Here is a 22832-nt window from a genome sequence, read left to right as displayed (position 1 = left end):
AAACTCATGAACCCAGCAATGGGTCAATCACAGGACTTCATCCAGAGAGACTCTGCTTCTTACATAAAGGAAGGCTTTTTCCAGCTTTTGGGGACTCAGTATAACCACCAAACAATCTGCACCTTGCACAGGGTATTGTCATGTGACTTTACCCTCACCATTATGATCACTGCCATTGCTTCAAATGGAGGAGGCCAAGCCTTCTACTTTGTATATGAGATAGAGCTGAGTATGGATTCTGCAATGACCACAAGGGAACACTGGAATTAAGATCCCCTCTACCTGAGCAACAAAACTTACTGGGGAGGCAGATCGGCTCCTTAGTGATCCAGACAAGATAGCAGAGCCAGAAACTTAGAAGCCCCTTGGTGCTAAACAAGAACAAGCCCATCTTGACTTAACTGGGGTGCACAAGAGCCACTGACTGGAACAAGGCTGAAGGAGGACCATTTGTGGTCAAAGTCAAGGGCATTGAGAATAGTGCATGTTGTATGTCCAAGGATGAGCAAGTGTGGTCAGGGAAGTCATCTTGGGCTAGGTGGAACTTGGACTCTGCCTTAAAGATAGATACAGTTAGGATGGGTGAAGTCATTGCAGACATGGAGATAATCTGAGGTACAACTGAGCTGCTGTGTGAGGTCCAAGTCTATCCCTGAAAAAAAAAAGACTATCCCTGCACCCTTAGGGTCAGGGTGTTGGAGCTGCTGGTGTGGTGATTTTCTTCACCTTTCTTCTGCTTGCCTCCCCTTCTTCACCTCTTCCCATCCCCTGGCACCAGGTGGAAGCACCCCTCCAGGCATCACTGCACCAGCTGTGCCTAGCATCCCGTCCCCCATTGGGGTGAATGGCTTCACCGGCCTCCCCCCACAGGCCAATGGGCAGCCTGCTGCAGAAGCTGTATTTGCCAATGGCATCCACCCCTACCCAGGTAAGCATATCCAGCAGCCCTTTCTTCTCCACACAGCACACTCGTCATCCATTCCATCCCTGCCCTTGCTGTTATAACAAAGGGACTCCTCCTGCCAACTGTTCCTTGTTGGGACCCCACATTTGATCTGGGAGAGCCAGACTTCTGTTGTCCAACAGGAGCTCACCAAAATCCCACCCTAGTTGGTGATGAAGAACCCCATTCCTCGGGTTCCTTCTGGGGAGAGGAGACAGGGTGCCATTATACAGCTAGGTGTAAGACTACTAACTGCAAGTTAATTGGGTATGAATTTGACCCATAAGATGTGAAAGCAAATGATATTTAGTGTTAAGTAGGAAAAGACTCTTTAGGGAAGGCAGTGGAGGTGAATGGCTTGGCTATCTGGCTTGAACATACCAGTTTGGTCCCTTGGTGTACACAGAACTCTGGTCAGCACCTCGGACAGCAGGTCAGAACCTCGGACAGCTCCTGGACTTGCCATTGCCGTTGGAATGGTTGGTGAACTCTGGCACCCTGAAAGGTCCAGGAGGCCTGTTCCCGATTAACTTTTCCCCACTCAGACTCAGCACTTCACACGTTGTAAGAGTGTCTAGTTGACTTGAAGCAGCTCCTCTCTCTGGTCTGGAGGATGGACTGGCATTAGGGCAGGATCCTGGGTCCAAAGCCATGGAGTAGACTAGCAAGGGGCAGTGTAATTGAGATGTGACAGTGCAGTTCTCCTGGGGAGCAGAGGATGATGCAGAGTTGTGGAATGAATGAAGTATTAATAAGTGCCCAGTCTGTCCTGGATGGAAGAAGGCAGGGCCTCTCTTCAAGCAGATCAAAGTCCAGTCAAGGACACAATATTTATCTAAAGAATAATGAGACAATAAGGCAGAATAGCGTTTAATCAAGAGTGAATGCTCTCATTCTCGAGGTGCCAAAGGATGCAGATGAAGGGAGAGTTCTCTTGTAGTCTAAAGAAGCCCCCCAAAAGGCTTCTCTGAGGAAGAGACTCACATCAGAATTTAACGGGTGGACAGGATTGGAGATGCAAGGATGAACAAGAGCGCATCTGTGGAGGGGGCTGTCCTGGAAGTGCAGAAGCAGAAGGGGTCCTGTCTGGCAGGCACAGGGGGTGATGAGGAGGTTGGCCCAGCAGAAGCAGAGGAGGCCAGACTGGGGCACATCAGCAGGGGGGTGGAGTTGTGCTCCCCACCCAGACTGTCTTCTGAATCCACTGTAGGCCATTATAAAAGCTCCCTAAATTCTGATTTCAATGTTTGGGCTGAGGCCCAGACTCCCATGGTTTTGAAAAACTCTGCCAGCAGCAGAGTGCTAGAGGGAAATGAAGGAGAATTTCTGGACTTTGAACTTGGAGTTCTTGATTCCATCCCAGGGTTTGTCCCACAAGTTGTTCCTCAGTCTGCAGAGCAGGTTCCACAGAAGCCTGGAGAATGAAGAGGTAGGGCCAAAGGATCTGGAGTGTTGGTCAAGGATGAAGACTCTAGACTGGTGGGGGCAGAAGGGGAAGGGCTTAGCAAGCTGGAGATGGAGAAACTCCCCAATTTCAAGCTCCTGGACTGGGAGATATACTCCCAAGACCTCTAGGTGGCTTCATTCCTGCTCCTTCCTGCCCACAAGCCCATCTGGATCCTTGGATCTTGACCAACCCATTCCTTTCCCACCTCCCACCAGCATCTGTGAACTATTTCCCCCATGGGATTTGGAAATATTTCTTTTCCCCATTTGCAACAATTTGCCACATCCCATAAATGATTCCCTGCCAGAGCAGGAGAGAGGGGTGGAGGGAAGGAAAGGAGAAAAGTAGTGCATTAAAATTTTTAATTTACCATCTTGAAATGTGGAGTTTGGAGCCACTGTAATGAGCGAGATCCTTCAAAATGTTCACTCTTTGGCAGTTACTAATGGCGGTCGTTAAGCAGAGAGAAGTACAGAGGGGCCTCAGAAATGCTTTTCTCCACTTCCTAGCCCCAGGTAGCCTCTCTGTTCTCCCCTCTTTGTTCACTGAGATCATGTTGGAAGCACACAGTGTGGCCTTTCCTTCCACATAACACTCCTGAAGGGGTGGCTCTCATAAACGTTGAAGACCAAGAAAAAATACTTGTGGGTTCCTTCGGTCACACTTACTACATCTCTGCCCTGTGCTGGGTGGAGCTGCCATGTGCCCTGTGGAGGTTATGTCCTGCCCAAGGGTACTGCTTTTAATGTGCATAAAGGTGCTGTGTGGGTGAGTAGCTGGGGAAGCCAAAGAGGACAACTCAGAAATAGCCTGTCTCCGGGGAGCTTAGAAACTGGTGAAGAGACAGATGGAAGGGAACAGGAAGAGGAGACCACCCAGTCAAGGACTACCACCACCACCTAATTTCTGGGAGCTCCTGGCTGGAACAGCCCCAGACAGGAAGGAGCCTGCATTGGGACCCATCTTCAGCTCCCCTTCCTGGGCCCAGCTCCCCTGCTACATCCCAGGCCCTAGGGGGTATAGAATCTGCTGTCCTGCTGTCTCTAAGGTTCTCTGTCCCATTCTGCTCTGAAAGGGACAGCAATACCTCCCTGATGCCTAGGTACTATTGCTTTACTGGAATTTTATTGGGAAACTCAGGGATCAAAACTCAAAAGGGAAGTTGGGGAATTTTTTCTGGCACCCTGTATAATCCAGTTTGTCCCAAACACAATGGGGCTGGAGCCTCCTACGGGTGAGCATCTGTCCCACCCCCCACCCTCTTCCATTTTGTCATCACCAGCCTTGGTCACCAAAGGCAGCACCCACCATAGGCTGTTGCCCACAGCCAGCACCTGCCAAGCAAAGGTGACAGTTGAGCCAAGCCTTCCCCCCTGCCCAGCTTGCCAGAGCCACAAGCTCAGAAGGTGGGAGGAAGGGCCTTGGCCACCTGGCTCTTAGGTTTCTGTTGGCACCACCTGCTCCCCAGCCCATTGGGCCGACTTCATTTGTGTGGCCAGTGCATGCCGAGATGTCTCAGTTGTAGCCTAGGAGCAGAGCCCTTAAGATTGAGGGAGGGGGCAGGAGCAGATGACCTAGGAGGATGGGTGGCAGGATGAGGCCTCCCTGTGCCCTTCCTTCACCTGGCCGGGACCTGCGAGGCTGGCCCTTCATTCCCTGAGGATCCGGGAGCCTCACTTGCCTACTCTCCTGTAGCCCTTCTGCTGTAAGCCGCTCCTGCCTGAGCCCTCCTCTGGCGTCTGTTCCCCTCCTGTCACAGTCTTCTGCATGAGCCACCACCCTCCACCCCTAGGCCGGGTGCAACCTGGATCCCCCAGTCAGGGTGGGCAGTATTCCTTCCTGTGAGGGCCCCGGGCTGGGAAGGGGGGAACCCAAACGGGTCCAGGTGCCGATGCCCTGCTCCAGGGCCTCTCCCACAGTGGCTGAGAAGAGCAGTGCAGCTCCAATGACATCCCCATGGTGTGGTGGGCTGAGGGCTGGATGGGGCACCACTGACTTGGCCCCTTGTGTCCCTGCAGCGCAGAGCCCCACCGCCGCGGACCCCCTGCAACAGGCCTACGCTGGAGTGCAGCAGTATGCAGGTCGTTAGTATCCGCACGCCTCCCTGGCTCCTCCCCACTGTGCTCTGTCTCCCACACCCAGGGCGCCAGTGCCCCCCCACCCCACCCCCAGGCCTGGATCCACCTCTATGGGGGGGAGGGGAGCGGAAGGGAGTTTGTGGCAGGGGTCTGTAGAGGAAGGAGGGGGTGCTGTGCTGACAGAGACCCCACCTGGCTCCTCCCTCTCTGCAGCCCCCTAGCCTTTGGGCACAGTTTACCCAGCATGGCAGGGTGGCCTTGTAATGGTGGGTGGTCAGAACGTCAGACCAGACGGTCAGCTCAAGCTGAAGCTGTGACCTTGCTGTGCCATCACTTGTCTGCATTGGGGCGGGGATGGACCTGGGGTGGGTTTGAGGGAAGGTGAGACCCTGGAGGGGAAGCAGCTCTTCCCAACCCCGGGCATACTCAGGCAGCAGGAGCGAGAAGTGAGCAAGGATGACAGGGAACAAGGAGGTGGGAAGATGGGCAGCCAAGGGGAAAAAGAAGAGAGAAGAGACAACCCTGAGGCAAGCAGTTGCCTTGGGTCACTGAGTGGAAAGGTGACTGGTCACCATGGGAAGCCCAAAGCAGGCTGTCAGCCCAGCTTCTTCTCCTTCCCCTGGGCTGGGCACTGTTCCAAGCAGTCCCTGCCCAGCCAGTGTCCTGCTCTCTGACAGGTCAGGGTCCCTCCTCACTACTTAAAAGAACCAGTGATGTCATCCTGCAGGCTACAGGGCTGCCTGTCAATGAGGGGGCTTGGGCTGAAGCTGACCTCTTACCGTTGAGGCACCAGGCAAAGCCCTCCCGCCTGCTGGGTCCCTCTATGGCAGGGGTTCTTAACCAGGGGTCCATGGACCCTTTCAGGGGATCCATGAGCTTGAACTGAAAAAAAAAAAAATCAACTTATTATCTTTCTTTTCTTTGACCTCCGATGTTGAGAGTCATAAAACTATCTGTTGCATTCTTAGAAGGGGTCTGTGTTTTTCACTTAACTGGCACAGGGGTCCATGGAACAAAAATGGTTAAGAACCCCTGCTCTGTGGTCTGACCTCAAGCCCTGCATGTTTGGGGCCCAAGCCAGGCTAGTGAGGGGGCTGGTCATTCCTGTCCCACCTCTGGCTCTTTCCAGTTGAATACAGAAGACATCAGGTTTGTGCAACTCAGACCTCTGCCCCTGGGGACCCACCACCCCCTTGCAGGCTCTCCAGAGCCAAGTCCACACCTGGGGCAGCTCTTGGGGAGAGGCTGTGTCAGCAGCGCCAGCAGGGCCCAGGGGCGCGGAAGCAGCTCATAGGTCAGGGGTGTGGGTTGATCTTGTCCAGGGCATTCGGGTGTTTCCGATTGTCCCTTATGGTGGATTATCCCACCAAGACTGTTTCAGATTAAACTCACCTCACACACACACAGTTACACACGCTCTCTCTCTTCTCATCTTCGATCTGCTGTTTCTCCTTCATTGGTACTGGAAACTGAGAAGCTGCTTTATCTTAAGTGCATTTTTGGCTGCTCTTCTTTGACTGCCCAACACTGAAATCTCTCTCTTTCTTCCTGCCTCTCGCCCTGTCTCTCTCTCCATGTCACTGTCACCGTCTCGCTCTTGCCTCTTCTCTTTGGCCCTCCAGCAGCCGCCTACCCTGCTGCGTATGGTCAGATAAGCCAGGCCTTTCCTCAGCCACCTCCAATGATCCCCCAGCAACAGAGAGAAGGTGAGTCTGCGGGCCGGGCTCCCAGGCCCCTCCTTGCCCCCCTTTTCTCCCCAAGAGGCTGCTCACCTGGGCCTTCGGCTTGCGGATTTCGTTTGAAAGTTGACCACCTTTGTGTGCTGTGTTTATGAGGGGGTGAGGAAGACGAGCGGGCTGTACAACGCGGTGCTCTCTGATTCTAGCACAGAGGCGTCCTCCTCGTGGGTGGCTCTGCAGACCAGATGGTCACCTGGCCTGGAGCAGGGCCTTTGACGGAGTGCCCTCAGGGCCGGCCAGGGTCCACCTGGCACCATTCCCTCTCCTCCCTCATTTGCCACTGATCTGTGACAGAGCTTAGATACCAAGACTCAGCCTAAAAAGAAGCCATCCCCGACAGGGCTTGGGGTTGTCCTCCTTCCCTAGCATGCCCTTGAGCCTGCCCTTAAACAGAACAGGTCCAAGATTAGGCATGTACTTGCCAGGGGAACCAGCCCTTGCCCCTGCCCACATTGTTCTGAGCCTTGTGGAGGTCTCACTTTGAGGTCCTTCTCCCCACGCGTTCCCAAGGAGCTGACAGCATAGCTGGGAGAGGAACCCTGAGGACTGCAGTGAATGTTGTGGTCCCAGCTCTGCTGGCTTTAGGCTTTCAGAAGAAAATAGGCTTCAACTGGGTTGGTCAGGAAGGTAAGGCCCAAGAACCCCCCTCCTCTGTGAAGAGAAAGAGGCGAGGTGAGAGTGCTCACAGCTAGGGGTGGGTGGGAGGAGCTGCTCAGCAAGGACAGGAGAAGCTACGCCCTGGTGACCAGGATGAGCAGCTGGAGTTCCCCGGGCAGGCTGCCTGCAAGCAAGGGGTCCTGGAGACAACCAGAGGCCCTGGCATGAACAGGGCGGAGCAGGCAAGACCAGTGGGCCTTGGTGGGGTGGGGGCCTCATAATGCCCCTCACGCCCAGCGTTCTCCCACCCCAGAGCCTAGAGACCCACAGGAGCAGGAACACAGGGGGTTGGGCAGACGGCCGCTCAGGATTCTGCGAACTCCATGGAGCTCGGCTGGAGGGGTGGGCACCCCAAGGTCCCTGTCCTCCTCCTCCCTCCCATGCAGTGAGGCCACTGCATCCCTCCCAGGAGCCCACATGGCCGGGGAGTTCCAGTGGCCTCCAAATGCCTGACTCATGCCCCTGCGGCAGCCACTGCTGGAGTCGTGGGGTGAAGCTCAGTACTGGAAAGGGCTGCCAGGGCCTGTTGGCCCGAGCCCCTTTGGTTGGATAAGCCTGGAGCAGGCAGGCTGCAGAGCCAGGAGGCCCGAGAGCCTGGGCTTCGGGGTCTGATTCCAGCTCTGCCACCTCATGATGTGACTCTGGACCGGTCACCCACCCCTCACAAAAGGACAGTCGTGATGGTCATTCCCGAGAGGGGTGTGAGGATTAAAATGGCACAAGCCTGCCCTGCCAACTCCATTCAGCAATTCCTATGGATTTCTTGCTGGGTGCACAGGCCTCTGCTAAATTGTCACCTCCTGTCAAGTTGTACATGAGGTGTACCTGTACCCCAGTTTCCATGCACTAGGCAGCACCTCTGTATTGTCTGATCTCCCCATGCCCAGCTGAGCCAAGCTCAGCAGCCCAGAGGGGTGCATCCTGAAACTCTCACTCCCCTACCACCTGCTGCAGCTCTGGGTGATATCTGGGGCCACCACTGGGGAAGTGGGGGATGGGTGGTCCCACCCTTTGGCTCCCCCTTTTGCTCACCCCTCAGCCCTTCTTCTGCCAGAGGGTCTCTGCATTGGGCTGTGGCCCTGGAACACTGCCTTCCTCCCCCATAGCCCAAGCTTTCCAGCCCCACATTGGTCAGATCAGAGCCACCAGGGGGTAGGGTCCAGGAGTCCCAATGTTGCCCACTCCAGGCCTGGAAGAGAGGGCTCTACCCACAGGCCCTACTTCATTTATCATCCCACCGGCTGCAGGCTGACCCACCCTCACCCTGTAGTCAGCTTCCTGTGGGATCAGGGCTCTGGAAACCCCTCTGTGCATGCACAGGTCAGCAGTGCCCTGACCACCCCTGCTGCTGGCCTGCAGCCCACCCAGGCCCTCACCCCTCCCTGCCCCCCTTGAACTCTGTACCACCCCTATGCCCCTGGCTCTGAGCTCCTCACACCTTCTCTCCATCGTTCTGAGCAGCTGCAGGCCCCTCCATTCCCTGCTCCCCAGACCAGTCCCTGAGTGGCCAGCTCCCTCTCCAGCCTCTCCCCTGGGGTGGGTGAGCCCCAAGGATGAGCCCCCCTAAGGGAGTGCCAGCAGTACCCTGTGCAGAAGGCACAACCCTGGCACTGCGAGTGCTGTTGTCCGGAAGGCTCTGACGGGCCTTGAGGGAAGGGGAGGTCTGCAGCACGCAGAGCCGGGGGGACGGGCATGGCAGGCAGGGAGAAGAACAGGACGACAGGCATGGACACAGGTGAGCCTGGGGAGGGGTGGAGGCAGACGGAGGCGAGCCAGGCCGTGCCCAGCAGTGTTGTATGAGGCCTGGGCGAGAAAGAAGGCTCTACCCTTCCAGCCGTGCCCGTGGTTGTGGCACCTCCCCTCATGTGCACTGAGCTGCCAGGACACGCTGGGAGGACCTTGCTGGCCGCCTCCTTGTCTTTGAGCTGAGCCTGGAAACCGAGACATGCCTGAATCCCCTGGAGGCTGCCCGCCCCACAGATGGGAAGAGACCACCCTTGGGGATGGCCCAAGTCTCGGCTCTGCCGGGGGCTGCGGGGTGGTCTGGGGCTAGTCACTCCGTGTCCCTGAAGCGCTGTTTCACCATTTCTCAGAAGGCTGGGTTACCAGCTGCTCTCTACAGTCTTGTCGGTCACACCTTCTGGATGTCCTGTAACCCGCGGGGGCGGGGGGGGGCTAGGTATGTCTAGGCCTGCTAGCCAGGGTGAGAGGCAGGGGGCCAGGCTGCGGGAGCTCTCCTGGGGGCCCAGCCATGCACCATGCAGGTGGGACTGAACCCACAGGCCCTGCCCGCAAAGGCTCCTTGTCTCCTTAAGAAGGGACCTAGCAGCTTGCAGAACTGTGAACTTGGAGTCAGGGCCTCAGGATTCAATGCAGGTGCAATATAGGACAGAAAAGTGATGAGGAGGGAAGCCCTACACTGGGCGTCCTGGGGGAGGACGGGGACCTCTCAGGTATTAAAGGAAAACAGCCCCAAACCACAGAGTGTGGGTTCAGGCTCAGGGAACACTAGAAGGGAGTGGCCAGAGGTATTTTTAGGGAGGAGGAAGGAGGGCAAGTGGGTAGGCGTCCTGGAGGAGGTTTGATTTAGATTGGGCCTCAGAGCTCACCTCCGGCTGGGTACCATCAAGGGCCATTTGTACGGAGCGGGCAGCCAGAGAGGACACGGCATGGCTGGAGGGCACAAGGTGAGGGAGGTCCACGGGGGGAGGGGGGGAAGTCCAGCCCCAGAGCCCCTGGAAGTGGGTGAGGGAGCACGCCGGGGCCCAGTTCTGAATGCGTTGTCAGCTGGCGGAGTGCAAGGAAGACATAGTTCAGGGTGGGGTCGTGGGAACGGGGTGGCACGTCGGGAGGAGGGGGCACATGGTGCAGGGCGGGGACCAGGGACAAAGAGGTCAGGGCTCAGGGGGGCTTTGGTGGTCAGGGAGTCTGCGCTAGAGGTCTGAGCTTCAAGGGGGTGGAGATGGATGGAGGGGAAAGGAGGGGAAGAGAGAGGAAAGAAAGAAGGGACAGAGCAAGCGCTTCGCTCCAGAGCTCAGTTATCCCGCAGCCTCCCTGGTCTGAGAAGCAGCACAGCTGGGGCAGGCGGGAAAAGCCCGGCAGCAGCCCCCAAGGTGCCTGACAGCCTCGCGCTTTGGTGTCCACCAGCCTCTGATCAGAGCCTCCACTCTCTTACACGACTCAAATAAGCCCGTCTATTTCACTTCCGTGTCCACTACAGACTGGAAACTGTCACTGAACTGACCACAGTCACTTTAAAAGGATAGATTACATGTGGCATGCTTTAATATGGCAGGAAATAGACAATGCATTGTGGACAGATTTCCATTTCTAAGAGTTAAAATTGAACATTTTGACTGTTTAAAACAAAAAAGGTATATCTCTACCTGGAAATGTCAGAAATCCAAAGAGCTCATCAGTGCTCAGGGGTTTATGGTAGGGAGGTAGGCACAGAGACCCAAGGCAGACAGCTGGGGTTCATATCCTGGCTCCACCCCCTATTCACTGGGTAACTTTGGGCGGGTGCCTTAACCTCTCTGGGCCTCAGTTTCTCCATCTGTGAAGTGGGGATGATGATAGTACTTACCTCACAGGGTTGCTGTTAAGGAGTAAGTGAATTAACATGCATGTACACTACTTAGAACAGCCTGACGCTCAGTTCATGCGATTATAAGTGGACTTGGGCAGCAGTCGTTGCAGTGAAGTGGGAACCTTTCATGTAATGAGGCTCGAGGGTACTCTGGCTAGTGGATAAGCCTCGGTCTGAAGCCCCATCTGTGCACCTAGACTGCTGGAGGTGGGGGAATAAATCTTGGTCTTGGCCAACAAGGCACGGGCTGAATGCAAGCTACGAGGCAAGGGAGGGTGAGGCCTGGGGGAGGCAGAAGTGAAGCTCTGGGCCAGGACCTGGGGCTGGAAAGGAGGAGGCCTGGCAGGCTCTCCTGGATCTGCCTGCCCCTCCCTGTCCTCAGCACCTCATACCAAAGACACGGCTGATCAAGTCTTGGCACGTTGGCCCCGTTCTCTCAATCTGTCCCCGGAGCCCCAGAGTTGCCAGCACCCCCCCGCCCCCCTTGCCCAATCCATTTCGCAGAACAGACAGCTGAGACACACAGAGGGCAGAGCGGAGACCAGAGCTCCGACCCAGGGCTCAGCACCTCCTACTCTTCTGGGGCTGCTCTTGGATCTTGGAAGTGACCCCCCCCCCTTCCTAACCTTGCCCCCACCTCTCCCTGCTGCCGCTGCCTAACTCGCTCACCTCTCCTCTGTCTCTCTCTTCCCCACCCCGCCATCCCCTCCTCCCCCGCCCACCCCTCCCCCCACCGCAGGGCCCGAGGGCTGTAACCTGTTCATCTACCATCTGCCCCAGGAGTTTGGGGACGCTGAGCTGATGCAGATGTTCCTCCCTTTCGGTAATGTCATCTCCTCGAAAGTGTTTGTGGATCGGGCGACTAACCAAAGTAAATGCTTTGGTGGGTAAAGATAACAAACCAATTAGCTTCACCTAGGACAGGGCGGTGCTCGCACCAATCTTCCGGTGTCCGACTGCTTTTAACCTGCTCCTTCACATCGGCCCCTCCCCCAGGGGCTCCCATCAGCCGGGCCTCCAGCCTCCTCCCGCCCTTCTTCTCTCTTCTTCTTTTCTGTTGGCTCCTTGCTTTCCCTGCCCACCCCTGCCTGGCTCCTCATCCCCCATGTCCCAGAAATGGATTTCCCTTCCCAGCCAAAAAGCCCAATTCCAACCAAAGTGAGAAAGGGAAGGGGCCGCCTTGGGCAGGGGCGGTGAGGGGCAGCCAGCAGAGTGCCAGGAGCATCCGTTCTCCCAGCAGCCCCCCTGCTCACAAGATCGGAGCCTGGCCTAAGCCCCAGAGTGGGGGCGGAGCCTGATCCTTGGGGAGGCGGGTCCGCCCCGCCGAGGCCCTTCCCCCGCCCGCTCCCGCCTTGCCCGTCCACCGCCTTTCCTGCCCCCGCCCCGGCTCTCTGCCTGCCCTGCTCTTGGCTCCCGTCCTGCCATCCAGTGTACCCTCCCTTCCACCCCCTCCGGCCACCACAGCTGAGCTTTGTTGAGGAGTCAGGAACTGAGGCTTGCTCCCTGCCCTCAGGGAAGCCCAAAGTCAGAGCTTAGATGAAAATCACATTTATGCAACAGAGGCACCAAGGAAGGAAGTAGTAAGAAAGGCAGGTGGAGTAAATGGATGTAAAGGAGGGGGAGGGAATTCCAGGCAGGTCAGGGATGGGGGGAGTCAAAGGATAGTGTAAGAGGAGGCAGGAGGCGTTTGTGGGGAGAGAAGGGAGACCAGCTGTAACCTGCGGGGTCTGTGCGGGGCAGCCTTTTGACCTTTCAGATAAGGATATTTTTTTTTGGTGCGGTAGACAGCGGAAGATGATGGGAGGTCCTCGAGCTGAGAGTAATAGAAAGAAATCACAGCTTCTGGGAAACTAGTGGCAAACTGAACGAGATGGGAGCGGGAGGCCTGGGGGGACCCCAGAGTATGGTCACCAGATAGAACGCAGAGCACCTAGTAACGTATGAGTTTCAGCTAAACAATGAATACTTTTTTGGTACATCTCACATTTTGCATTGGACATATTGCAAGCCATATTTGGGATGCAGTTATACTAAGAAGGTATTCATTGCTTAGTTGCAATTCCAATTTAATTAGGCATCCTGTCTGTTTAATTTGCTAAATCTGACTGTCTTACCTGGGAAGTTCAGACCATCTCCTGGAATCCCATGTCACCCCCACACCTCTCCTTCCTGGTCCCTGTCCCACCCCCTCCTCTGCCTTCATCGGCTCTTCTTTCTGGGTTCAATGACTCAGGACTGAGGAGCCCAGTCCCAGTGGATTAGCTTTCCCAGAGAACCACATGTAGAACCATTGCCGAATCTGCCAGAAGCTGGGCATCTCCAGGCTGACCTGCATTCTGGGGCTGTGAGGAGAGTGTAGCAGCTATGTGCCGGCAACCCCGGTGTCTCAGCTTCGGGGTGGTGGTGGGAGGAGAAGCATCAGAAAGCACATGTTAATGGGATTCCAATTTGGAGACTGATGTTCCAGAACCATGAAGGGCTTGAGGTTTTAGAGCATGTTCCCCAAAGTAATTAAGATCCTGCCACTATTGCCTTTTCCCCTCTGGCAGCTGCCACAGGAAACTTGTATTTCAGTGGCATAGTGTTGCTCTCGGGGCTCACTTCTCTTTGAGTGTGGAAAAGCAAAGTAAAAAATAAAAGCAAAGTTCCACCCATCCACTGTTTGGTATTTTTCCTTACAAATTACAGTTTATGTTTGTAAAAGCAACAAACTGGAAATCAGTTACATTTCCTTTTTAAGCAAGCCCCAAATGTTACGTAAATCAGAAGAAAACTGCTAAGGGCCCACAAAGCCCTAGGGCACCTAGGCTAAAGCCAGAGCCTCTGCTGTTCCCAGCCTTCCAGGCTGCAGCCCTGTTTTTCAGAGGCATTTACTTACAGTCTGCCCCAAGTACTCCACTCACCTAAATTCTCCAGCACCAAGTTTTCTGTTTTGTTTTGTTTTTTCCTTCTAGAGTCATCCTCTATACTCTATGCTCTGACTGTCTCTTCTCTTGAACAAACTTCTAGCACGAGGGTCTTGAAATAGGAAAGGCTCCAGCCAGCGCCCTTGGTCCAATCCAGCCTTTCCCCATGAAACCACGTGGGTTCTTTCTTTAACTCTGGCATCTGAGCCTTTTGCAACTATCTCAGAAGCCTTTAGTGGAAGACCTTCCTCCCGCACTCAGTCAGGGGCAAGTCATTTAGCAATCTGAGCCTCAGTTTCCTTGTTTGTGAAATGGGGATTTTAAGAGTTGACCCTCAGGAATGCTGTGAGGGTCACACTAGAAGGTGTGTATGAAGAGCTGGGCCAGAGTGGACACTCAGGTAGTGCTGTCATCCCCTTTGTTCCCCAAAGGAGCTTCTGCTTTTGCCGTAAAAGTGGTCCTCTGTTAAAACAAACCCTTCAAAACCCCACGTGCTCTTCAGGAGCACAAACAGAACCCTGGAGAGGCCCTTGGGAATGTATGTGCAGCATGAATGGCTCCTGCTTTGGAAGGAGGGTGGGTGGTAAGAAGGAGTTGTGGGAACAGGAGGGCATCCTGCTTGGGGCTCCCGGAGGTCTGGGAGACAGGAACTTACTTCCGTGTGAATGGGGGCTCTGGAAGAGGGAAGACCCTCCTGGATGCACATGGGAAATCATGCTCAGAGCCCTGCCTGCAGTGGGGCTGGGGGTGGGGCGGGTCTAATCTGCTGGAGAGAAGGGTCCGGTTCCCTTGCTAGTCAGTTAACAGGTAGACCTAATTGAGGAAGGAGAGTTCCCTTGAGCCTCAAATCCTTCCCAAACTCTGGAATGTACTCCTTGAGACCCCCAAACTCCTAGGCAAAGACTGGGCCTGCCCGTGATGCCTTACTCACCGCTCTCCCCGCTCTGACTCTCCCTCGCTTTTTATCTCCCCCCCCCCCCCAAACACCAACTCTTTATCTTTCTCTGTCTCCTCCCGGCTTTGCTCACGCTTTGTTTCCTACCAAAAGAGCTGCCAAGCCCAGGTGACCAGGTGGAGTCAGAGCCCTCCAGCAGAGGAGGGAGGAGGGGCCCCGTCAGGCTACCTGCAGGGAGAGAGGCTTTAGTTCAGCCACTGTCACTAACCTGGGCAAGAACAGTGTATGCAGAGGCACAGGCTGTTCTTTGGAAACTCCACCAAGGACTTGACCTTAGTCATCAGACACATGCAGTGGACAGGTCGGTGGATGGAAGAGGCCAGAAGGGGATGAGGGAGAGAAGGTGGAAGAATGACTCCAGGCAGATCTCCAGTTTTGGATAAACCTAAAGCTTCCCTGTTCATTGTGTCATACACACTTCCACAGATGTTGGGTATGTAGCCCTGGGCCCGGCTGACCAGTTCCATCTGCATTCACATGTTTGCACACACACGTACACACATATGCCTGTGGACACACCGTGGGTGCACCAGCTGCATGTGCACGTCCTCTGTCCATCTTTGATGGCATGTGGCTTCGTGAGCAAACATGAGAAAGCAGGGAGGAGAGAGAGAAAAGAGGCTGAATGGAGGCGATTTCCCGGCAAGGCGTAAAAAGGAGAAAGCCGCCGAGTGGGGAGAGTAAGGAAAGGTCTTGGAGGAGTGGAGAAGCCGCAGGCAGGCCCAAGGCACCTGAGTCAACTAACCAAGAAAGCAGCTTCCACTTCACGTGGGGTCTGGCTGTACATCTGTCCCTTATGTAGCTAATGGTCCTTTGGAGACAAAAGCCAACTGAGACACTTCCACGGGTTGGTTAGGAACCTAAGCAAGCTTAGTTTGGGGCATTTTGCAGGAGAAAAGGCCTCTAAAGTCAAATAAATTCATGGAAACACTAGCTTAAAGAACACTATAAAGGTTAATTTACTGGAGAACTTGAGGTGGGAGGGGGATGTTTTTATTTGCTAATGTGCCTTAAACTGTCACAGAGGGGCCTGGCTGTAAACATACTTGAGCACAGAAACCTCTTTGAGAAATGCTGATGTCAGCATCTCCTTAAGAAGCCTGCCTTCCAAATTGACAATGGGACCACAGCCCATCCCCACCCCTTTTCCAGAAGGTGACTGGGAGTAGCAGATGGTTTTATATCCACTCCTGGGCTCTTGGGAGGGGGCAAAAGTGTAAGAAGCACTAATGCCATCCCCGCTACACAGAAGGATCTCAACTAATTTTTACGAATAGATTAATTTTCACGATTATTACTATAGATATCGTGAGTACATGGGAGACACATCAGCTGGTGCTTGCTTAGTCCCAGGAAAGAGCCGGTGTTCCTAGGGCTTGAGATTTTACACCAGAAAAGTGGGAGGTGCCTACAGCCCCTGGGTGCCAGGTGGTGGCTAATGTGAGCCACATTTACCCGGTTCCCCGGGAGCCCGACTGGGGCCTCCCCCGCCAGGGGGCCGGGAGCTGGGGCGCAGGGGCCGCAAGGACTCCGGGTCTCTGGCCCTCCCCTCACGGCCAGGCCGCACTCGCGAGGGGGGTGGCCAGAAACGCCAGGGGAGAAGTTTTCTCCGTGGTGCCTCCCCTCCCTCCCCCTTGCACTCCTCTCTCTCCCCAGGCCGGCACCCTGTGCCCTCCCGCTGCCAGGCCCCCTCCTGTCAGGGAGGACAGTGTCCAATAAACTCCACCCGCAGGTGTGTCCGCCCTCTCCCCCGCAAGGAGAGGGCTGAGGTGCGGGGGCCGGCCGGGGTGGGGGGCGGGACCTCTCCACGCCCCGCCACGCCGCGGGCGCTCCACCTGGGGGAGTGGGCGCCCGGGCGAGTGGCCCCGGCCGAAGCCGAGGTGTGGCCAGGCAGCTGGGGCGGCACGGCCGGGCTCAGGTCGGCGACGCGGGGAGGGCCACACGCGGGCTGGAGGGGGGCGCAGGGCTCCCGGCCGGGGCGCCGGCACGTGTCCCCGCCGTGCGCGCGCCGAGGCCCGGCCGGCGGGGGGGCGGGACCCCGAGGGAGGAGGAGGAGCCTCGCGGTCTCTCCCCCTTCCCCACCCCGCCGCTCTCCCGGCCCCGCCCCCCGGCCCCGCCGACCTCCTCCCCTCCCCACTACCCGCCGCCAGCGGCCCCGGGGCGGCCCCGTGGACACCCAGACCCTCGTCCCTCGTGTCTCGCCAGGCTTCGTGAGCTTCGACAACCCTGCCAGCGCGCAGACCGCCATCCAGGCCATGAACGGCTTCCAGATCGGCATGAAGAGGCTCAAGGTGCAGCTGAAGCGGCCCAAAGACGCCAATCGCCCGTACTGAGCGCCGGCGGGAGCGTCCCCCGGGGGAGATCAGGACTCGCACAGGTAACCAGGGGCGGCTGGGCCCGGGGTCGGGGGTGGAGGGGGTTGGGAGGAGACACGGGACGGACCCGCCGCCTCCTCAGGCCTCTGTGGGCCGGATCCAGGCTTGTGCGTTGGACCCGCGGCGCCCGGCTCACCCTGCTCTGTGCCTCGTGCCTCAGTGGCAGACGCCGAGCTGCGGTCACCCCGTCAGGAGTGGGCCTGGCCATCCCCTGGCCGCAAGGCCAAGGGACCTGAGGGTGGGACCAGGGGGAGAGGAGCAAGAAGGAGAGAGCCCTTGTGAGAAGATGGGGCGGGCACTGGGCCTGTACCTCCAGGTCTACACTGGCCGTCCTGTTGGCCAGAAAACCCCAGGTTGAGCAGATGGCGAACTCAGACCCAGGAGAGTTTGGGGGAGGAACAGGCCCTGCTGGGCCTTCACCAGACTGCCTGGCTTTCCTCTCCCCCGTTCTCCCACCAGAAGGGCTGGCAGCTTTTAGACACTGGCCTCCCTGCCCTGCTCCAGTTCCCTATAACTCAGTCAGGAGCAGAGCGACAGGCAGGGAACATCATAAAAACCCAAATGTGACTACAGCTGAGGAGGGGTACAGCACTGGGATCCTGCACCCTGCCCACTCTACGTGGGCCATTTTGGGTAGGGGGGTTGTCACCTTTTCCTGCCCAGCTGGAGACACAGTCAGGCCCGCCTCTTCCAGGCCAAGAGCGTCCCTGGTTGGGGTGGGATTGAGGTAGGGGGTCTCACCTCCCTGCTGTCTCCTCAGAGTCGGTGTGGCTCTGCCTCTGTGCTGGTTTCCTGTCTTCTCTACTGCCCCCACCCCTCTGGCTGCTTAGGCTCATAGACTTGTGCTAAGGCAGGAATTTCTCCATGAACTCTTTACCAGGAAATTAAGAGGAAGGAAACAAAGTGAGGAAGAGCAGGCAAAAATATGGACAGGGCCAGGGGCATGAGCAGAGGGCAAAAAACCTGACTCAACTTCGAGGCCTGGCCACTGAGCCCACTCATGCACCCCAGCCAAGGGCCGGGTCTCCAGACCCCTAGCACTGCCGCTCCTGGGCTGGAGGCCACGTGAGCGGCAGGCTGTGTCTCCCAGGCCTGGGGCTTCGGCTCTGAGTGTGCTTATCTGTGCACTGTCTGGTCTGGGCTTTGCAGGCACGGGTGCTCGGGTCTGACCCGCGTGGGCTGTGGTCTTCGGCCTGGACCCGCTTTGCCTGGAGCCTAGCTGATTTGGGGGCCCTGGCATCTGGATTGGTTCGGCCTGGCCATAATGACCTCACCTAGGACAGTGACTTGGAGCTTCCCCGCTCTGGTCGGGGAGCCCACTGCTGGTCTGTGCATGTGCTCTGCGCTCCAGTGGAGGTTGGCAGCAGCGGGCCACCCCTGCAGGCAGAGGCACAGCTGCTCCTCCTGAAGCGTTGGGCACATGCAGAATCCTGGGGGAGGCTCTTAGGGATGGAAGGGATCTGAGAATGTGTTGGTGTGTCTGGGGCCATGTGTGTGAGGCAGGAGACTGTGTGAGCATGTGTGAAACAGAGGGTGTGAGAATGTTCCCGCCATCGAGCTCTGAGGAGACGGACCATATGCTTTACAGGTTTGAATCCCTGCTGCCTTGCACTCTGCTGGACACTGACGGGCAGCTGGGTAAAAGCTGGGAGAGGGAAGAGGAGCACGGCGGGGTGGGAAGGAGTGGATGCCCGCGAGGTGCTCAGTACTGTCGGGGCAGGAGGCCAATCCCCAGAGGGCCCCCTAGTCGAGGTTGCTGACCCCTAGGCCACTACATCGTTTCCTCAGGCCGCATCTCCTGCTCCAGCGGGAGTCCCCGCCAATTGGGCATCTTGGGTGGGCCTAAGGGCTTTGGGGAGGTTGGGGACGGTGGCATTTCAGGATTTGGCGGGCATGTGATGGGCTCCGGTGTGCATGAGGGAGATCTGCGGTTGGCAGAACCGAGAGCGTGGCTCGGTGGGCAGGCAGGTCAGGGGTCTGTGGAGGAAGAGGAGCTGGGGAAGGTCTCTGTGAAGGCTGAGCTGGAGGCTGAGTTTGGGCTCAAAATAGTCTCTTCACAGCCACGTCACAACTTACCCACAGTGGGTCCTCCCTTCCACCTTCCCTGAAGGAAAACAAAGCCTCGAGTGGAAACCTGTGTCCTGTAGATGGCTGGGAGACCAGACAGCCTGTCGATAAGCCTGGCCCCCCTGAGTGCTCTGGCGAGTAGGGGCTGGAGCCAGGCTCAAGGATCACCAGGAAGAGGGGATCAGCTCTGGGGGCCCCCAAATCCCAGAGGGGGGCAAAGGACCATGAAACGGTGAGGGGTGGAGAAGGAGGAGGTGGAGTAGGGAGGTCAGCGGGGCCACAGTGCCAGCAGCAGGGGCGGGAGAGCCAGGGCCACCGCACTCACCTTTCTCGTGGACTCTCTTCTTTTGTATTACCCTCCCTGCAGGGGACCCTACAGCCTTCCAGGTGGGCCTTTTATGGGTCAGAGCTGCAGAGCCTTCTAGGGTCTTCATGTGCCCAGAAGCAGCCTCAGTTTGGCCACATGGGCCACCTTGGGAGCAAAGCAAAGGATGTGAGGTGACTGTGAACTGAAACCAACAGTACTAAAGTGTGTGTGTAGAATTCTACGAACGTTGGTGTAATTTAGTCTCAAAAGGAAAAAAACGTGCTCACTTTCTGAGAAGGCGCGTTAAGGCAGAGTGGAAGGGGAGAGGACATCACACAGTGGGAGCTCTCGCAGTTGACCCAGCCTGTGCCAGGGCTGGTGGCTACGATGGGGGTGGGCTGCTGCCAGCGTGGACAGTACTGTGGCAGCGTATGCTTGGTGGGTGGATCGCGCAGAGGCACGCAGTCATCTCAGCCAGCCTCTGACCTTCCCAGCAAGTCAGGGCCATCGCGGCAGGCTCCCCTGGCTGGTCCGGAGACCAAAGCCACAGAGAGCTGGGGAGGCGAGGAGCATGCTGCACCTGGGGGAGAGGGAAAGAATCAAGGGTGATCAAAACCAGAGAGCTTGCTCCCCGAGACCTGCCGGCCGACCCAGGTGGCTGGAGGGGCTGTGTTATTTTTTGCTGGCCCCCTCGCCAAACCGCCCATGCCCTTCCTCCTCTTCCCGCCGCATGATGGATGCCCTTAGTGGCCCTGTGTGAGGTTCTGCTGCTGTTCACAGCGTATCATGTGTCTGCATAAACAGCCGTGTGTGTGCGTGTGTGTGTGTTGATGTGCCCACGTCGTTTGTCTGCCTGCTTCCTCCATCCTTTGAGTTCTTTTCAGTTCTCTTATGATTTGACTGCTGTTCTCCCATCAGAGCTTTTAGATTGGTGCTGTGGTTTGGTGCTGTATAAATATTTTTCCTTTTGGTTTTGTTTTAACTTCCTCCTTGCCCTTCTTCACCCTCAACCTGACTCTCCCTGCCCTCTAACTCTCCCCATCCCCACCCAACCTGCCCCTGCCTCCTCCTTCCCCCTTGCCCACACTCTCTTGTCCTCTCTTTCTCTCTCTCTCTACATATATAAATATATATATATATATATAAATCTTTTCTTCTTTTGTCATTCAATCAAATTCCAACAACCCAACCAGGGCCAGTCAAATCCACCACAGTCTCGCGCTGAGCTAGGAATAAAGTTCACGTAATCACATGAGAGTGGAGAAAACAGTCCCCCATCCGTAAGTTCAAATCAACTCAAAGTTCACAGTGTGACATGATGGCGTCATGTAACAAGGCTAAGAATCGGTTGCATGACAATTGCCGTCAAGTTTCGTGGAGGTGCTGTGATTGGAGCGTTTTTCTTGGATGTTGTATCAGTTGATGATTGGCCAGTCATGATCACACGTGCATTTTCTTGACTTTTGTGCTGCCACAATCTTTTTTGCTGTGCTCATTTTTGTTTCGTTCTTGGTGCTTGCAGTGGTTTTACTTTCTGTTGTTTGGTTTTTCTTGTTCAGCGTTTTTTATGCTTCTCTAGATGTCACATAGAGAAAAAAACAAAAGACTAAAAAATCAGTAAAAATAAAAATGAATTCCTAAATTATCAACATGGGATCATTTACCTGTGCAAACCATTATTATTTTTTTCTTAAAATAAGGAAAGCATCTTAAAAGTATCTATGCGTGGTTGATTTACTTGCACTTGAAAATATTGTGATTTTATTTTTTTCTAGAAATTTGGGGGCCTTTTTCAATTGACACTTTCTTAGGGCTGGTCTTTTTCCAGTTAGGCTATTTTAAATCTCACTCCAAAAGGAAAAACAAAAACAAAATCTCTACAGTAACAGAATGATTTAAAAAAAAAAATTCTAAACCAAAAACTAGAGTACAAAGCCAGAGGCCTCTGAGAGAGAGCCTGGTAACAATTGTAAGGTTTGTATTATAGCCACTTCTGCTAAATTAAATGCGGGGAAGGGAGGTGGGGAACTGGGGGTTTGGGGGGGCTTTTTGGTTGGTTTGGAAAAAACAGTACTGACAAAAGCAAAATGCACTTTTTTGTTTACAACTGAAAAAGGGTCCTTGACAAGTGTTTTTTAATTTTATTATTATTTTATTTGGTGTTGTAATTGTTTAGACTGCTGTGTACGGTTTGCTGTTTGTTGAATCAACAGTGTGAAAAACCTGCCAGCATGGATTGATATACGCATGACGTTGTCCCCTCAACTGGGGGCTTTGCAGTTCTAACTTTCTTGATGTAACCAGTCACCCCATGTATAAGTGGAAGCTGCTTGCTAGAATGGAGATGAGTCTCATTTGTTAATTCACAACGATTAAGCATTCTCCTTCTGATTCTAGTCAGATCATGATTTTTCTTAAAATCAAACAAAACACCAAAAACAAAAAAACAAACCACCAGTCAAAACAAAACAGAGAACTGAATTCATCTATTTAAGTTTCCTAGTAAAATCTGTGCTACCTTCTTTTAGGCTCTCCCATCCAGTCCCTTGAAATTCTGAATTTCCTCTAAATTCCCTGGCATGTATTAGAAACGTATTATGTATGTGTGTGTGTATGTATATATACACACACATACCCACGTATAGCTACATATGTGCAGGTGAATGTATTCTACACATATATCCAGATATACATATATATACATGGCCTCGCAAATAGTTACTGACCTCAGGAAAGAAGTGGTTGGCTGGAAGCTGGGCAAGGGTTCTGCACAATTCCTGTCACAGGATCTGTCTTCCTTCTTCCTCAAGTGTGGGAGGAGTGGGCTGGGCTGCTAGATTTTTGCCGTCTTGTTTGCTAGGCTTCTGTATACATATTGTATCTGGGCTAGATCCCTCAGAGACAAGTTTAATTATGAATTCATACCCCACAGTCCCCAATTATTTCCTAAATACAGCCACCCCCTAATCCAGAACTCTAAAGGCACCCAAATCGAGAACCCTCCCCCAGCAACTAAACCTCAGCTATAACCATCACCACTACATCTCCCAGTGGTTTCTTACTCTGAATGGAAGAATAAATTTCTTTTTTATTTATCATGATCATGACTAATTATCATACTGGTCTCTCTTCCCTCCCTCCTGCCATCCCCCAGAACTGCCATCCTAACCCCTGAGGCAGGTTCCTTTTGGTGTTTGGATGCATTTTGTGGTTCCCCTCTTGACTTAATCAGCCCTGATTTTCTTCATTTTAGGGCAGGATGCTGAACGGGCTACATTAAAAAACAAACCTCTCTCTATATATATTTATAAATGAGAACTGTTGGATGACACCTTTGACATATCAGCCAATATCAATCAAGCTGAAGACTCCAGACACTCTCTGTGACTGTAACATTTCTTCAAGGAAAGTATAGCGTCTATGGAGTTCAGAGGGCACGTGTTTGGGGGAAATATATATATATATTATGAAATAAAGAAGAAGATGATGAAGAAAAATGAGAAAAAACCCACAAAAAAGGCAACTTTAAAAACAAAATAACACGAGACCAGACTGGGAGGCTGAAGGGCTGGGAACTGGGAAGAGACGCTGCTTACCGATCCCTGGGGCTTTTCTAGCCCGTGGGCGCCTGGAGGCAGGCTGGGCCAAGCGTCGTGGTGGGACCTGGTCCCCAGGGTGCGGCTGGGAAGCTGCCACTGAGCATCTCTGTCATTCCTTTAGCTATTTAGGGACCAAAGGACCAAACTTTTTATTGCAGATGTGTAGCTCT

The 22832-nt window shown here is 54.7% G+C and overlaps 1 protein-coding gene across 50 annotated transcripts in view; it reads left to right on the top strand.

Annotated features, from left to right (window-relative positions):
• The window catches only part of CELF4 (CUGBP Elav-like family member 4), a 293897-nt gene extending 271358 nt beyond the window's left edge, over window positions 1-22539 (top strand). For 4 of the 50 annotated variants that reach the window (XM_058277169.2, XM_058277180.2, XM_058277179.2 and 1 more), the window contains exons 8-15: window positions 779-928; window positions 4409-4474; window positions 6091-6174; window positions 11193-11276; window positions 15971-16046; window positions 16520-16691; window positions 20257-20343; window positions 22317-22539. In XM_058277169.2, coding sequence (XP_058133152.1) covers window positions 779-928; window positions 4409-4474; window positions 6091-6174; window positions 11193-11276; window positions 15971-16046; window positions 16520-16691; window positions 20257-20310 — 686 coding nt within the window. In that variant the 3' untranslated portion in view covers window positions 20311-20343; window positions 22317-22539. Of the gene's footprint in view, window positions 1-778; window positions 929-4408; window positions 4475-6090; window positions 6175-11192; window positions 11337-15970; window positions 16047-16519; window positions 16692-20256; window positions 20344-22316 lie in introns of all 50 variants that reach the window. The other 46 variants (XM_058277205.2, XM_058277204.2, XM_058277199.2 and 43 more) reach the window with 20 other exon arrangements.
• The last annotated feature ends 293 nt before the right edge of the window (window positions 22540-22832 follow it).

This window comes from Dasypus novemcinctus, chromosome 16, assembly GCF_030445035.2.
Source record: "Dasypus novemcinctus isolate mDasNov1 chromosome 16, mDasNov1.1.hap2, whole genome shotgun sequence".
Classification (NCBI taxonomy): Eukaryota; Metazoa; Chordata; class Mammalia; order Cingulata; family Dasypodidae; genus Dasypus; species Dasypus novemcinctus.
Note: the sequence above shows the minus strand (reverse complement) of the source record. Positions and strands in the feature narration are given on the sequence as shown.